This window comes from Gadus macrocephalus, chromosome 19, assembly GCF_031168955.1.
Source record: "Gadus macrocephalus chromosome 19, ASM3116895v1".
Taxonomy (NCBI): Eukaryota; Metazoa; Chordata; class Actinopteri; order Gadiformes; family Gadidae; genus Gadus; species Gadus macrocephalus.
The window spans coordinates 2,543,952-2,559,870 of NC_082400.1; the positions used below are offsets into that span (position 1 = coordinate 2,543,952).

Here is a 15,919-nt window from a genome sequence, read left to right on the forward strand (position 1 = left end):
CCATTTCGGGTAACTTTTGTACCAAAGAATAGGGCATGGCTTTAAATATTGCTGCTGCAAGGAGTTGTGGGACGGCCTTATCTCCCATCCTCCAGTTAAGGATGGTCCAGAGTAACCAAGGCTGAATGAGATGGACTGATCTCATTATCAGCTCTTATCATGGCTGCCACTCAGATACTTCTGGAACCTTTCAACTCAGTTAGTAACCTTATTTAACATAAGGCTATTCCATCGCCGCCTGTAATGTTTTCACTGGAACCATCCGTTTTCTCCTCAGACCAAATTGAGAGAAAAAGTCCATGGGTTTAATGAGTCAAGCAGGATCTTTGAATGAGTTTATGGAAATGAATAAACCATTACATACACAGAAATAATATCAACATTCTGAGCCCATATTTAATGCATTAAATACGCCCCATTATATCCCCCAGGTTTCTGGTTGTGCCCTACCTCAGCTCTGCGACGCTACAATCGACTCTCCGTTCCACCACACTGGATTTTCCATAGAATCTTTTCACAGCACATGAACAAGTCAAGCCAATCTAGACCAATCAATAACCACTTAACGAAAAAAAAAAAAAGGACTGGATGGGTCCTATGAATGAAAGGATTTTAAAACATACCAACCTATATCTCGATATACTCACAGCAGTCACTCTCAGCTTTTATGGCTGAGTATCAACATAATTTCAGCAAGAGCAATGTTACAGGCAGTCAATATAGATCTACTATATCACCTCCATGTACATTTATACAATTGTGAGGCAGGCTAGTGTAGCCTAAATAGAGCCAGACATCAGCAGGGTAATGTTCAGTAGGGCCAGGAGGAGCAGGGAGGGGGTAGGGACATGGAAGCTTCCAGAGTTGTGGGGGTCATGTCCACACAGAGCATGCTCCAACAGAAGATGGGTTTCTTCACTTATGCCTGTCAGAGAGGGGAGACAGAATAAGGACAAACTATTTTAGTATCTTGAGTTAAGAGTCTCACTGAGATAACAGACACACTGATCCATCATACTGCAGGGGAGGCACAGTTGGCAGTTGGGTGGGGGTAAGGGAATGGTAGAATGGGTACCAGATGATTATGCCAACTTGTTAAGACCTGAAGATGAATACAAAACAACCATACAAACCATTGAGGTGCTACAATGTGGAGCATTGAGGTACTGTTTAATGAAAAAGTAAAATACAAACAACTTCTCCTTTTGGTTGCAATGCCACAGTGACCCAAAGTGTTGGCCATGTAATCAATGTTGGCTAATGGCGAGATTGGCCCTGTTACACAACTTTCTATTGTGTTCAGTGAGTCTACGTTAATTATGGGGCCAAGCACAAAGAGTGAGGCCCCTTATTGTGATAGGGGGGGTAGAAACCCCTGCCCAGCAATCTCCTGAACCCTTTTATCTACAGTCATAACAGTTGTTATACATGAGTGACACATTTGCCTCAAGAACCTATGATGTCCTGATAGATTTACTGAAAATACTAAAATCGTTAAGGATGCTACGCTTTAGACTTAAGGTTAATTCTTTGGTGTATGGAATCTATGGACCAATATATACCATACTGAGAAGGTAAGTTTGTATGATAAGAAGTGCGAATGATTATTGGAAAAATTTAAATTCTAAATTTAAAAGTAAAATCACTTGTTCATATCAGGACCGACTCGTAGGATTTTGAGGGACAAAATTCAGAAGATGTAAACAAGCATTGGTCAATCGGGGTGTGGCAACAAAATGGGCGTGGCTTGTGACAAAAATGACAAAGGATCTTTGGCCGAATGTTCAATTTTAGCAGAACTAACTTTTTGACGGTTGGGGAGAAGGCTAATTGCTCAGTAAGATGATGTCTATTGACCAAAGAACATGGTCAAAAGACCACCATTTTAGAAGACAAATGTGGGATTCATTTTATCCAAATTACCATCAAATTCAGTGTACTTAAAGTAACATGGATTAAGATATAATCAGTCCCAAATGTATCCTGATTGGACCATAGGGGGCGCTATAGCAATCTAAAGAATATGCAAACATTTTACAAGAACATCTCCTGACCTTTGATCTACTGTAAGTTAATTAAAGATGCCTTTAGCTTTTGGTTTTGGTGGTATGCACGGGGCAAAATAATACTCACCATGTGCTGACCATTCATTCCACATACTTCGAGCATCCTCATTATGGTTGTCGCTATGGGGGTCGCTATGGTGGTCGCTATGGTGGTCGCTATGGTGGTCGTTATGGTGATTCTCATCTGGATGAAAAGCAGAGCTAGCTTGAATAACAACATAATTAAGTTAGAAATAAAGACAGTACTTTAGGGACCATCTATATGCTTTAGAATGTGTTAGGAGTAAAATGTTAAGACTAAGATGAATTCAACTAAAACTGAGCCAATGGGGAGACTCTAACGAAATATTTTAGATATGCAAAACAAGCACAAAATTAAGAAAAAAACTTGTCACACCAATTCATTAGAGATGTTGACAAGGGAATTAATTTTGAATAAGCTTTATTCAAAGTGTTTCAAACTGAAAAAAGTGATGTTCATCTTGAACAATAAATTACAAATTTAAAATGAAATACTTGCAGAAAATAAAGAATTAACTGGATTACATAAATACATAAATACAATACTCATTGTGGATGTCTGTTGGTAAATTGAAAATCCCATATATGTTTGACTGTATCACGTTACCATTCGAGTGGTGCCACAGCATTCTCTTGAGCTCTCTGAGGGCTTGAGTGAGGTTCTCCAGCTGGTCGTGAAGGTGGATGTTCTCTTCTATCAGAGCATGGATGGTGTCCTGCAGCTCAAAAGTAGAACTTTGTTTCACCAGCAGAACCAGAGTTAAAAACAGCAACACTGGCCTAAATCCTCCCATGGCGACCACAGCTTTGAATATCCAAAGAGGGGGAAAAAGTACACATCTTCACAAATAACTAGCTATCAATCCCAGGTACATAAAGAACTAAGAGAAGAGCTGGGTGTCAGCAGAGAAACCATGGGCTATCTCATCAGCCTCACTCGGGGAGGAGTAGCAACAGGGTTTCTTCCTACAGAAGCGTGACAGGGAAAGCCGCCAGTGGGCGAATCTGGAATAAATCCAAAGGTTTCTTCACCACTGGTCAGTCTCTGACCATAAACGGAATCGTTGCCTTACTAGGTTTGATCCATATTTAATATAGTTACAAACACATGAAATAAATAACTACCAATGACACGCGAGTCACCTCCCCCTCCTATTGATCGATGGTAGCAGAGGGCACGGCGGCAGATCTACGGAACATTGTCCAATAGGTAATCGATGGGGACATTCTGGATTTAATTAATGGGAGCTGATGTTGGCACGTGGGTCAACGTGGAGGGGAAAGTCAACCCCACCAAGAGTACACATCTAATCATGACCTATCCATATTTAGCTTGTAGATTCATATTAATAGATGGCATGCACTGAAAAGAGTATAACTATTTAACAGAAGCCATGAATCAGAACGGTTTGTATAACTCCTGTATCCTATTTAGGGGTCCTTTTAGGACAAACAAGCCACTCATAAAACGGGTCATGGGTCTGTTCTTTCTATGTACCTGGAGTAGGCTTATCTTCTCTAGTTTACACTTCTATCCGTGCCTCGGTACAAAGGCAGACACTAAATGGGTGTAAAGAGTGGGAGAGTTGCCCTTAGACAGTGAGGATGTGAGTTTCAAAAACATTTCTCATGCTCAGTTAGGAGTTTCAATTTTTGATAATGGCTGTGACAGTGCAAAATATGGCAAATAATATGGCAATATTTAGAAAAGGTAGATTTGTCCCCCCTCAAAATAAACAAAAACAATTATTTTTTAAAGGTTGAAAAAATAGGTAATGAAAAACATTTCAAGAGGCTCAAAACATGTATATATATCCTTCTGCCCTGTAAATACGTTTCATTTCAGACACCACTATATTGGACCATACCATCTTAACCGCACAGTCACAGGCGCGTGCGCAGGCACGTTACTCTCGCTCACGCCTGGTCCATGGATCAGGTCCGGTGTAAGTACCATATTGGCTCGGCTACCAGATCGGCTCGGGGTCCGTCGTCTGCTGATTACGTCACACAATACGCTATCTACAGCAATAAGGTCTTTTATGGCTTATATTAAAGAGCCTGTAATGATCTTTCATTTTGAACATAGACCATTCCCAACCTATCTGTATGGATAGTTTTCTTCTAAAAACAAAACATCCCTCGGAATCATCTTGGCTGTTAAGATAAGCCGTCCGTGTTGCCAGATTGGGCACATTTTCAGCCTGATTAGGCTACTTTGAATCACGTTAGGCTGAAAAAACGGGAATATACGAAACTAGACAGACCTACTCGCGCTCACACATGTGCTCGCTGTGGTTGCTATGACGACAGCCAGAGCTACAGCACAAAACAGCCAATCACAACTGTCCCTTAGCAGCCAATCACAATGTAGCCTACGCCCATTCAAGCGTACAGCCAATGATATTGTGTAACGTAATCAGCAGACGACGGACCCCGAGCCGATCTGGTAGCCGAGCCAATATGGCACTTACACCGGTCAACCTTGGCCCAATCACACTAGGCCATCTGTACCGTGCCTGAGTACGTTTGCCCCCTAACGTCTAGATCGTTTGGCTAGTGTGGGCACGCCATCCGTACCTACTACTAAGTAAAATAAAAAGGGGGGCCTGTGCGGAGTCCACGTGCCCCGGGGCCCGATATCTCATAATCCGTCTATGTAGCGGGCTGTGCCGCGTTCCAGGCAGGCTCTTGGTTGGGCCTTAAAACGTGTTTTTCCGACCCGTTACCCCTGGCGAGTTAGCTAGCTAACATGAGCTAGCTGACGTTTGAGTGGTAATGACGCATTTACCGGTAACGTTATGACAATGGATCGCTCGCTAACATCCGGGGCAGCTGGAGTGATACTGCTCTTTGGACTCTTTTATGCTCTTAAAGGCACCCAGTGCAACTTTCGAGGCTTAAAAATAAACATTCAATTTCTAGTCTTTTTTACACGTAGTAAGTTTCAATAACTCCATACCATTACATACCGACATTTAAGCAGCAAAGATGAGACGTCGTTGTGTGGTGAGAACTGATACAAAATCGATAACAACAACAATGCCGCCATTTTCTTTATTTTTTGTAACCTACAATAAATAAAGCAGGCTTCCAGTCAATGGAAAAATGGCTTCTCCCCACCGGCGATTGTTGTTGTTTTCACCACACAACGACGTCTCATCTTTGCTCCTTGAATGTCGATATGTAATGGTATGGAGTTATTGAAACTTACTACGTGTAAAAAAGACTAGAAATTGAATGTTTATTTTTCATTGAATGTTTACATAAAGTTGCACTGGGTGCCTTTAACATGGAATATCTCCAGGGGTTCAGTTTCACCTTTGAGGCTCTTAAGAAGATCCTGATGGAGCTTGGTTCCAACAAGATGAGCTCCAAGATTCGCAGTATGGGCACCTGTGCTTTTGTGTCTGTGTATTAAAGGAGACATATTATGGTGTGTTTTCCCAACAATTAAACATAGTATTTGAGTTCCAGAAAAAATGTTTTTGAAGCTGTTTGCTGGAAATAGCTTTTGAGAAAAAAAATATTGTCTACTGCTATTCCCCTCTGTTCAGTCCCTTCGGAATGAGCTGTTTCTGGTGTCTGTAGCCTTGATGCAAATGAGCTGCTGCCCATTGACCAATGAGCTGTCAGACTAAACCACAGCATGGAGGAGAAGGGATTGTTGCCGTTTGATGACTCCTAGAGATCTATATCTATATAATATAATGTAACATAATAATAATATTATATACAGGTATTTATATAATCTATCTAATATCACGGCCAAAAGCTATGTGCGCCTCGGATGATATTATGAATAATAAAGACTGTGTCTGACGTCTCTGGTACTTCCACAAGTAAAGACTCGTAGTGGGGGATAGGATTGGGGGGAAGGAACTTTTGCATTGACTCTGAAGTCCATGAACCGCGACATGGAGAAGAAAAGGATTGTACTCCGGGAGCTGAGCTGCCGGACAGCCGCACTGCCCCGCGCCGGAGCTGCCGGCCGCTGTCAAAGCCGTCCGGCCGCAGTCCGGCAGCTCCGGTGGTGTACTCCGGCCGATGAGCAGCTCCGCCTGGGGAAGCTCGGCGGCAGTCCGGCAGCTCAGCTCCGGGAGGGAAATCCCTTTCTACTCCATGTCTCCTCCTCCCGACTTCCCTTCGGCGGGGTGAGCTCGGCGCCAGAGAAAGGGATTGTACTCCCAGAGCTTAGCTGCAGGGCTAGCGCCGAGTTCCCCCCGCCGGAGCTGCTCGTCCGCTGGTCCACAAAATCGTAGCGATGCTCTAATTGGAGGGGAGTGGGGAAGTGGGAGCTAATATTCAAATGTGCCCCCTTCATACGTAGGAGGGGGCGCCGAAACTGACTCGCTCGTTTGGTAGCTGGAGGCGGGCTGCTTCCAGAAATGCGTATCTCACTCAAAAAATCATGTACAGACTTATTTCAAAGTTTGTATGCGTGTGGGAGCACCATCTACCCACAACAACACCCCATATCCCAGGAAAAGTGCTGTTTTCATAATATGTCCCCTTTAAGCTGCTAGCCAGCACTTTACGAGGGGGAGAACCTCAGCGGCACTTAGTTGCACCTAGCCACAGGTGCTGTAGCCATTTAAGACTATGTTATATTGTTGGGCTTTGAGTGAATGTTTTGAATTTAGTCTTTTGAGGGTCAATACTGCTTCCAGAGAGCAATATTTAATTGAATTACAGTTCAGATTTGATAGAGCCTGTGTATAGGCCTATTACCATGTGTGTGTTTGTTCTGGTTCATTTGCTTGGTAGGCAATCTATTTTTTACTTGACTTGCATTTCTTAAAGATCATTACAGTTTATATCCGTGCTGAAAACACAGCAGCAACACAAAAAAAAACACAGCATTCAGATGCCGACTTGATAAAGACTGCCCTTTTAAGGGTAGTCTTTATCAAGATGGCATCTGGACAGGGAGATTCCAGTCGCCAGAGGGTGATAAAGCAGTATACCATGTTGGTTTTTAGAAAACATAGCATCCTGCCCTCATGGCCCTGTCCTGCTCTCTCTATCCTCTTCTCTCCCGCCTCTCATCCTCTCCATCCTTTCCTGTTCCCCTCTCCACCCCTCTCATCTGCTCCTTTATCCTCATGTTAAATATGTTACGGTTCATGTTAAAGATGAATAAATACATTTTAAGTTTGATTGGCCAAGTGTCTTTTTTTATAGTTTGGTTACATGTAAATAAATTAACATGTCAATGCAAACTTTAATTCATGTCCATTTAGTTGAAAGTAAATATAGTTTGGTTCAACTGAAATATTGAGCAAATCATTTGGATCAAGGCAAAGATTTAAGGTTGGGTCAAGTACAGTATTGCTGTTTACAACATAAACAGGTCATAACAAGTGACTCAATTTAGATTCTGTGAAGTCAAATATATTAGATGTGATATCTGGACATCATTTTTTTTTATTTGAGCATGGTTATACTTTTTTCAGTGTATATGTATATTTACGATCAGTACAGTTGAGTAATTATTAGTAATTCAAAAATTGTAAACTCCTATACATAGCAATTTTCCAAACGGCTTGTAAGGCTCATCAAACTCACAGCTGGTGTCATTTCATGGGACCTTTAATAGCCAATTTAAATGTTTACATTTTGTTTGTATATAAACCCACCTGCTCCTAATCCATCAACAATAATCAAACACAAATGACCAAGCAGTGTTTTCAAAATGTTTTATTTCAGAATTATGACATTTATGCGGTCTTGGCAGCCCTGGTGCGCTTCTTCCTGATCACCACAGGCTTCTGGCTCTTCAGGATGGCACTGGCACGACGCAGAGCCGCCTGAAGGGAGAGCAGAGTTTGCATTACAAAACACATTTCTAAAACTAGAAAAGGGGGCGGCAGGATAGTCAAATGTTTAAGTTATTCACTAGCAGGCGAAAGGCTCTTGGTTCGAACCCCAACATCCACAGTCTACTGATTTAGGCCTCCTTGAGCCAGTGAACCGTACTTGATCAATAAAGTCGCCATGTATGACATTACAACTTGTCTGGCTTAAAACTACCTGGACATATACAAGGCAGCATTAATTAAAGAATACCTGATGGAACACATTTAATACAGATTTCACAGCCCAACGTGTATAGTCTGATTATAAATCCTCCTGAGGGTTATAGTAAACATAGTAAAGTAAACATTTATTTGTATTTTTGATTATGTTATTTTCTCTCAACTGGATAAATAAGGCAAATCAATATTTCATTTTTTGAAATTCTTTATCCTCTCCCGACAGCGTGAAAATATTTACGACTCATGAAAATTTGATTCAAGACTTAAAAAACGTATGAACTTCTCGTCAAAACCACAAAGTAAAATATAATAATTTATCTGGTGGCAAATATATTAAGATAACTAAAAAGGTGTTGAGGACAGATTACTGCATGCAATGTTAAAGCTTTGATAACACTGGCCGTGATCAAATTATTTACAATAATCTAATTATTAATGTTATAAAAAACATTGATGGTTAAAAACACCTAAATGTGTAACGAAACAAAGAAAGCACATTAACTAAAATTGTATTAAACAGGAAAATAATAAGTCTCACTTCATGGGGAATAGCCTGCACACTACAGTAGTGCTCTGAAGCACTGAACCCAAACTACTCCCTACAGCTCGATGGCGGAGCTCTGCACTCCTGATGGAGGCGTTTGCCGTGGGATCAATTAAGTATCAAGATATTTAGGCAGGTATCCTACTTAGGACCATTCCTGCGAAGTAAGAGTGGTAGTGTAGCAAGAACTCAAATTGTTTTCACTGTCAATGTCTGCATATCAAAAGTCAGTTGAACCGTGTTGGTGTTACAGCCACACTAGAGTTCCATTGGTCAGTTTTTTACCTGCTTTTTACTCTACGTTGAAGGACTGTGTGGGTTCGGATTGTTAGAATGTATACCTAATTTCTTTATTTCTGCCTGTCCTTGTGTATGGAAAATCATAACTATTGAATAATTGTGAATTCTGGAGGAGTTGTATGTTTCTCTGAAAAGGACCATCCATGTCCTAATATTGGCCCAGTGTGGAGTCGCTCACCATGCGAAGGTCTCTCCTGTAGTTGTTCTTGCCGATGATGTGCCTGACACTGCTCAGGGTGGCGCGGGAGTTCTTGTTAATGGTGATCTTCTCGTATGTGCTGACAGGCTTGCGTTGACCTGTTCAATCGGAAGCAAGTATTGTAGTGTCAACATTAAGAGACAATCTTCTTCAGGCGCCACCCCCCCCCCCCCCCCGAGCCTTTCTGGAAAGGACTGCTCACTTACTATGTCTATACTGGCCAATGAAGCCATAATGATTCATAACTCTTTAAAACCCCATATTATCCACATCAGCTTCGTTTTCAATTGTACATAGTGCCGCTGGAAATAGCAAGGTGGCACGAAGCCACTATCGCATTGTCAAGGAAGAGCGATATACTAAAGGGCTGATTATGGTTCCAAGTACACGCAACACAAGGACCACGCAGACGATTCGAGGCAGTCGTGAACCTGTTTTGGTTCTGTGTCGGGTTTTAGTGAACGGACCAATCACAGCCCTTGCTTCTGTGTCGCCTCGACGGATGGTTACATTTTTGAGAGGCGCATGTCAGGCCCTTGCGGTGGATGAAAAGAGGGTCCGTAACCCCCTTGCGTTGCGTGAACCTGGGACCAACATCAGCTTAACTTTCTTTCAGGGTTGTTAATTTGATTTATTTGGCAACAATTTACAAATGTCACTGGCTACATGCTGGAAAAAACCCAGATTCTAATCCTAACCTGCACGCTTCTTCAGGACAACCATGATTCCTTTGCCGTCAGCAGCGGGCTGCACACCCACAGTCTTCCTGTGCACCAGGCCATTGAAGCGGAACGAGTTCTTGGACTTCAGGTTGTTTGGCTCCTGTTCAATAAATATACAGGGAGATAAATATCACAATACAGATATAATACACATTCAGAATTAAGGTTATATTGTATTTGGTTCTAAAACGGAAAGGCTTAAAGTAACCCAACACCTTCACTCACTTAAATCTTAAATACATTGCATTTTTAACTTTGCCTTTATTTTCTATTTTAATACTAAAATGCCTTTTTAACTTTCTATTTTTTGCATACGTTTTTCTTTTACTTACCTATTATTTTATTGTATGACAATGTTTATATGTGAAGCACTTTGAGTCTGCCTTGTGTATGAAAAGTGCTATATAAATAAAGTTGCCTTGCGGGTATAATTTTGAGATAATTTATGAATATCCGTCAGAGGATTTTCTAGAAATAGCAAGAAAGGGTTTACAGTAGTAACTAATATACCACTCACGGTGCTGTAGGTCTGTCCGTTCCTCTTGATGAGGAAGCTGGAGCAGTTACGAATAATCATCCACTGCAGGTGAGAAGACATGGCGAATCTAGAGACATGGGAGGACGGCAGACGTTTATTTGTGAGGCTCAGTTGAACAGCACATCAAATAGTCAACCCATCAACTAAGCTGACCAGCGCATGTGTTTATGAATACTAGAAGACAGCGAGCAGCGAGTGCGTTGTCCACGGACATGAGAACAGATCGGTTGAACCATTTCCTAAAATGATGTATACAGTCATGGTCACATCGAATAAAGATAATCTTTGGTTCAATGCTAAATGCCAGCACTGAATGAAGCAATGCTTCACTCATTGCATTCAATGCTAACCAATGCTAAGGCCCGACCAGCTCACAGGTTAACGCACATATTATACCATCTCAACGCTTCAGTGTGACAGATGGCACACAACGTCAAAGCAATAATAATATACCCATCAAAAAACGCCTTACTTATAATAGCGAAGTACCAAAAATGGGCCGTAAAGTAAAGGTTTAGAGGTGAGCCTCTAACACACGGAGCGACCACGTTACCTTAGCGCGGAGGGAGAGGAAGAGAAAGGGCGGAAGCCGGATAAAATGGACTCTTTCAAATAGCCCTCCGCATGGACCTGAACCTCTTTCTCGTCATCTCAACCAAACATCGTTCTCTAATGCACTCAAACGTGATGCTGTAAGTGGAATAGTTTGGTAATTTTTAAATGCAAATTTTACGAAAAATTGACACTTAAATTATTCATTGTAATGTGGGACTATATTATCGGTCAATTGTTGGAGGAATGTTATTTGACTGCTGGTATTACTAGTGCGCCCCCTGTTGGCCTGGAGTGTGACGGGAATCATAGAGTGGCGAAGTCACGCCCGTTCCGGTAGAGCCCATGGGACCTATGAGATCGAAAAAATATGAATGGGTTTCAATGGAGAGAAAGTAATTATTGGACCGGGCTGAATTCACTGCGGGTCTCTCTTCTAATATCCACCTCAATATCCTTCTCAACACTCTCTGATCTCACTAAAAGGCTAGCAGCACGAAATCAAGGGATATTTAGAATAGAAAAAAATAATTGATTAATCGCCAGTTAACTGTGACATGAATGTGATTAATCGAGATTAAATATTTTAATCGCTTGACAGCAATATATATATATATATACTCAACCCATAAACCATTGCGAATATATATATATATATATATATATATATATATATATTTAAGCAATAGATCACGCCAGGCTGTGGTATGTGCTCATTATACTACTGTTAAGACCCCCTGACCCCCTTCATATATCCACACATACATACACACATATATATATATATATATATATATATATATATATATATATATATATATATATATATACATACATACACATACATACACAAAAGACAGCACTGTACAAAAAAAATTGTACAGTATTGTGCAAAAGGTGCAAGAATTATAGTCCTTGTTTGAGGTCAGAGATTACAGAGAGGGACGGTGTCTGACATTTTAAGATGAAAGGCAGATTGGATATAGGACGGAAGTTGTTGAAGTTGGAGGGGTCTGCACCAGTTTTTTTCAGAATTGGGGTGATGGCAGCAGTTTTGAAGGATGTAGGGACAGTTCCAGTAGTAAGAGAGGAGTGGATGAGTGCAAAAATTAGAAGAATTAGGGAGGGGAGGGAGGACTTAAACAGATGTGTGGGTAGGGGTCAAGTTGACAGGTGGATGGCTTGGATTTCCGAATGAGTTCAGTGATTTCTGAGACATCAGGGAGCTGGAAGGAGGAGAATGAGTGTGTGGAAGGGTAAAAGTCGGCTGAGATATTGAGATGAGGGGTTGATCCAAGGTGCAGGTGAATGTTCTTGATTTTATTGATGAAAAAGAACATCATGGAGTTGCAGAAGGAGGTTGTGTACAAGTGAGGGGGGAGAGAATCCTGTGGTTGGGTAATTTTGTTAAGCAGGGGAAACAGTGACTTAGAGTTTCCTTTGTTGGCCGTGATCATATTGGAGTAGTAGTGGGTTTTAGTGCTGGCAGCAATGGAGTCCTTATAATGCAAGATGTGGTTCTTGTACATCTCTTTGTGAATACTGAGACCAGTTTTCCAATGAAGACGTTCAAGTTGCCGACCTTTGGCTTTCATTAAACAGAGATCGGGAGTGAACCAAGGGGCAGAGACGGAAAAGGAAACAGATCTGGTTTTTAATGGGGCAAGGGAATTAAGGATATTATTGAGTCCATTGTTGTAATGAGAGACCAGTTCATCAGGAGTGGATAGATTGTGAATGTCAGGGAGGCAGGGGGAGTGGATTCTTGAAGTGAGAGTGGCAGGGTCAATATTCTTTAAATTACATAAATAGGGCGGGGTTTTTTTGAGATGGAGAGAGTGAGTTAAAATGTAAATGAGAGGAGAAAATGGTCAGTTATGGGGAGTTCATCAGCTGTGAGATCAAAAGGGGTGACACCAGAGCAGCAGATTAAGTCCAGAATGTGTCCTTTGGAGTGTGTGGGGAAAGTGGTATGTTGTTGACATCCAACACTCTAAACAGGAAGTAAAGTCTTTGGTGAGCGGCAGATTGATATTGTCCATGTGAGTGTTAAAATCACCCAGTAGAATTATGCTTGGTGAGAGAGAGGGTAAATAGGTGAGAAAGGCAGCAAAGTCATTTAAAAATTCACTATTCGGTTTCGGGGGGCGGTAGACGGTAGCAATGATGGTTGGAGTGGGACCAGACAACTCGCATGGTATGTATAGTGTTTCATATATTTTGTAGCGTTGTCCTCGACATGGTACGTTCCTTCGTTCCTGACTGCAGTCACTGCGTTGCTCGTTTTTCCTGGTAACATCGAGCTCCGCCAATCAAAGACGTTGTGTTACACTTTAGGATTATGGGTAGTGTAGTGGTTTCATAGTCATCGCGAATAAAACGTGTTTTTCTCAAACCTCGATTTTTACGTCTTTAACTTGTGGCTTCTGCAGGAGCATATACCATCGTTTCACAATATATTGGCACGTGATAAGTATACTTTGGATGGTTACGACATTATGGCTTTTAATCAAAACCTCTATGGAGAAAATGAATCGAACTTTTTTACTTCCAGAACCACACACAGTACGTCGTGACGTCACATCGCAAGGCCCGCCTCCATGTCGGAAACCACGTCGGAAGCACCGGAGCGGATGGTGTGTTGACGGTAGTTGCTGCTGTTGCTTTTTTAGTCACTGTTTAGTCATTCATCGTGAGATTAGTTGTCATTAGGTGGTAATTGTTGTGTTTGAAACTACCACAGTCATTATCATGCAAGGACTAAGCCAAGAATACGTTGTATATATACGTTTATTTAGGGTTTGACATACAACTCCCCTGAATTGAATGGAAATGGCGGAGTGTGGACTAAAACAACAAAACACACAACACACAACCCCATACAAACCCCTGGTGCTCTGGTATGTACCAGCTCTGTAGTGACGGATCCATGTGGACTGTCAGACATGGAAGGTGAGGGAGCCCTGGAGGCACTTGGTGAACAGTTGTATAGTTTGATCTATCCCAAACATGCAGAAATCGCTGGGAAACTCACAGGTGAGTTTGTTTGTTAAGCTCTGTTCAAAGTGAGTTTATATTTTGTTTTATGTTTTGTTTGTATAGGTAGAGTTGTAAACCATGTAACAATCATGCTATTAACATTCAAACATTAACATAAACATTTAAAACGTGGCTTCTAGTCGAAGACATGGATAAAGGAAAGTGACTACATGTCTTGTGTATTTATTCAAGGCATGTTGTATTGTGTGTTGAAGGCATGTTGTCTTGTGTGTTTAAGGCATGTTGTCTTGTGTGTTTAAGGCATGTTGTCTTGTGTCTTGAATGCATGTTGTCTTGTGTGTTGAAGCATTGTTGTCTTGTGTGTTTAAGTTATGTTGTCTTGTGTGTTGAAGGCATGTTGTCTTGTGTTTTTAAGGCATGTTGTCGTGTGTGTTGAAGGCATGTTGTTGGAGCTTCCCGGGCCGGCTCTGAGCCAGATGTTGGAGGACGAGGCCCTCCTGGCGGGAGCCTTAGAGAAAGCCCTCAGCGCCTTGGACAAACAGCTGGTGCCGAGGTAGCTATACTTAATATTGATAGTATATGAAGATTTCTTGGGTATGGCGGTTTGCAACATGTTGTGTACAGAATCATTAACAAATGTGAATAAGTATCCAACTTGTTGAATGTGAGGGATGGATTTATTTTGCAGTAAAAGGCCTTACAATGATGAAGAGAATGTTTCTGGGTCTTCAGACTCCCTTGGAGATCAACTGTTTGAGCTTGTGGACACCTACAACACTGGGCACTCCCATAAAATAACCGGTGAGCACATCTCCCATGCGTCTTTATGATTGAATCAAAGCAAACTGTTTATAACTCTGATTCTTATGATGACTGGCACGGTTTTACTCAACGCCTTACTTCTGATCTTAAACAGGTATGCTTCTCGAGCAGCACAAAGAAACCGTTTTAAAACTGTTCTCAGAGCCTACACTGTTACAAGAGCAGGTGAACCTCTCCCTGAAGACACTTAACGAGTATGTTATCATGCTATTGTTACAGTTATAGCTCTACTAGTGTTACTGTGTTCACAAATGACGACTGAAGCATGAGTCCGTCTCCCCCCCCCCCCCCCCCCCAGGCAGGAGTTGGAGACCTGTATGAGTGACCCATCGCTCATGGAAGACATGGATAGACTAGGAGAGAATCTGTTCTTGCTGGTGGAGAGGCTGGATCCAGTCCATGCTACTGACATCACAGGTTTGTTATAACAACAATGGCAATGTGATTACAGTGAATTGACATCCCATCTCAAAGGTCCAATCCCTTTGTAGGTATGCTGCTGGAGATGGACCCCTCCACCCTCCCACAGCTACTGAGAGATAACAAAGCGCTGGAAGGGGCGGTTCGGAAAGCACAGGCAGCACTGGAGAATTTCAAGTCCTCTGCTTAAAAAAGGCATCATGATTGTGCATGTTCTTCAAACAGAAGAGGATCTTAAGAGATGCTGGGAGCAAGAGAACGGTAAAGGGTGGACCACCATGGCTGCAGATCATGTGTTTCCAACCAAAATACGTTTAAATTGTATGGATGAGATGATTAGGATCCACAGGGATCTGGGACTCTTAAACACTTGGAGGATACACCCTGTATGCTAGACTGACAAACCCCTTTTAGAAATAGGACATTTGTTCACCTTCGAGGTGTAAGCTGGAATTGTGCAATTTCACATGACTCAATGCAAGTTGAAACTTTTTTTTTCTCATTATTTCACCAAAATGTTGCCAGAAAAAGCAATTTAATCAATACAATGTGTTTTGATGGAATGCTACAGGCATGCAACATCACATTTGCTCCTGTCTGACTTACTATAATTAATTAAATGTGTTACACGCAAATGACTTACAACTTAAATTGTATGAATATGTATTTACTATTACTCTAATGTCCCTTTTTCCTA

At 41.6% G+C, this 15,919-nt stretch overlaps 3 protein-coding genes across 11 annotated transcripts; 1 reads left to right on the forward strand and 2 right to left on the reverse strand.

Moving 5' to 3' along the window:
* Positions 1 to 371: 371 nt before the first annotated feature.
* LOC132447268 (histidine-rich glycoprotein-like) lies at positions 372 to 7,637 on the reverse strand. Of its 2 annotated transcripts, XM_060037820.1 has the most exons (4): positions 7,055 to 7,637; positions 2,695 to 2,803; positions 2,134 to 2,250; positions 372 to 925 (listed from the first exon to the last, which is right to left on the reverse strand). In XM_060037820.1, the coding sequence occupies exons 1-4, from the start codon at positions 7,079 to 7,081 to the stop codon at positions 780 to 782; spliced, it is 399 nt and encodes a 132-aa protein (XP_059893803.1). In that variant the 5' UTR covers positions 7,082 to 7,637; the 3' UTR covers positions 372 to 779. The 2 variants fall into 2 exon arrangements, with proteins under 2 accessions (XP_059893803.1, XP_059893802.1); XM_060037819.1 differs by lacking the exon at positions 7,055 to 7,637 and having other exon boundaries at positions 2,695 to 4,316.
* Positions 7,638 to 7,772: 135 nt separating this feature from the next.
* rpl28 (ribosomal protein L28) lies at positions 7,773 to 11,043 on the reverse strand. 2 transcript variants are annotated; one of them, XM_060037822.1, is made up of 5 exons: positions 10,982 to 11,043; positions 10,408 to 10,495; positions 9,867 to 9,990; positions 9,148 to 9,266; positions 7,773 to 7,897 (listed from the first exon to the last, which is right to left on the reverse strand). In XM_060037822.1, the coding sequence occupies exons 2-5, from the start codon at positions 10,486 to 10,488 to the stop codon at positions 7,808 to 7,810; spliced, it is 414 nt and encodes a 137-aa protein (XP_059893805.1). In that variant the 5' UTR covers positions 10,489 to 10,495; positions 10,982 to 11,043; the 3' UTR covers positions 7,773 to 7,807. The 2 variants fall into 2 exon arrangements, with proteins under 2 accessions (XP_059893805.1, XP_059893806.1); XM_060037823.1 differs by having other exon boundaries at positions 10,901 to 11,018.
* A 1,913-nt stretch (positions 11,044 to 12,956) lies between these two features.
* Positions 12,957 to 15,873, forward strand: LOC132447776 (uncharacterized). Of its 7 annotated transcripts, none has more exons than XM_060038730.1 (7): positions 12,957 to 13,177; positions 13,547 to 13,627; positions 14,419 to 14,533; positions 14,669 to 14,781; positions 14,897 to 14,996; positions 15,101 to 15,219; positions 15,294 to 15,873. In XM_060038730.1, exons 1-7 carry the CDS (start codon positions 13,144 to 13,146, stop codon positions 15,410 to 15,412), a joined length of 681 nt encoding a protein of 226 aa, XP_059894713.1. In that variant the 5' UTR covers positions 12,957 to 13,143; the 3' UTR covers positions 15,413 to 15,873. The 7 variants fall into 7 exon arrangements, 6 of the variants coding, with proteins under 6 accessions (XP_059894713.1, XP_059894714.1, XP_059894716.1 ...); XM_060038731.1 differs by lacking the exon at positions 13,547 to 13,627 and adding an exon at positions 13,892 to 14,016; XM_060038732.1 differs by lacking the exon at positions 12,957 to 13,177 and adding an exon at positions 13,892 to 14,016 and having other exon boundaries at positions 13,246 to 13,627.
* The last annotated feature ends 46 nt before the right edge of the window (positions 15,874 to 15,919 follow it).

Bases quoted from the DNA above. Each gene is read 5' to 3' on its own strand.
- LOC132447776 (XM_060038729.1), top strand. From the start codon at position 13,465: ATGGTTACGACATTATGGCTTTTAATCAAAACCTCTATGGAGAAAATG. The intron at 13,628-14,418 runs GTAGTTGCTGCT...TGTGTGTTGAAG, and splicing joins GAGCGGATGGTGTGTTGACG to GCATGTTGTTGGAGCTTCCC. The intron at 14,997-15,100 runs GTATGTTATCAT...CCCCCCCCCCAG, and splicing joins TCCCTGAAGACACTTAACGA to GCAGGAGTTGGAGACCTGTA.
- LOC132447268 (XM_060037819.1), bottom strand. From the start codon at position 2,881: ATGGGAGGATTTAGGCCAGTGTTGCTGTTTTTAACTCTGGTTCTGCTG. The intron at 2,251-2,694 runs GTAACGTGATAC...CTTTTCATCCAG, and splicing joins GCTGTGGCACCACTCGAATG to ATGAGAATCACCATAACGAC. The intron at 926-2,133 runs GTGAGTATTATT...CCTCTCTGACAG, and splicing joins GAATGAATGGTCAGCACATG to GCATAAGTGAAGAAACCCAT.
- rpl28 (XM_060037822.1), bottom strand. From the start codon at position 10,488: ATGTCTTCTCACCTGCAGTGGATGATTATTCGTAACTGCTCCAGCTTC. The intron at 9,991-10,407 runs GTGAGTGGTATA...TTTATTGAACAG, and splicing joins ACGGACAGACCTACAGCACC to GAGCCAAACAACCTGAAGTC. The intron at 9,267-9,866 runs GTTAGGATTAGA...CCGATTGAACAG, and splicing joins TGTCCTGAAGAAGCGTGCAG to GTCAACGCAAGCCTGTCAGC.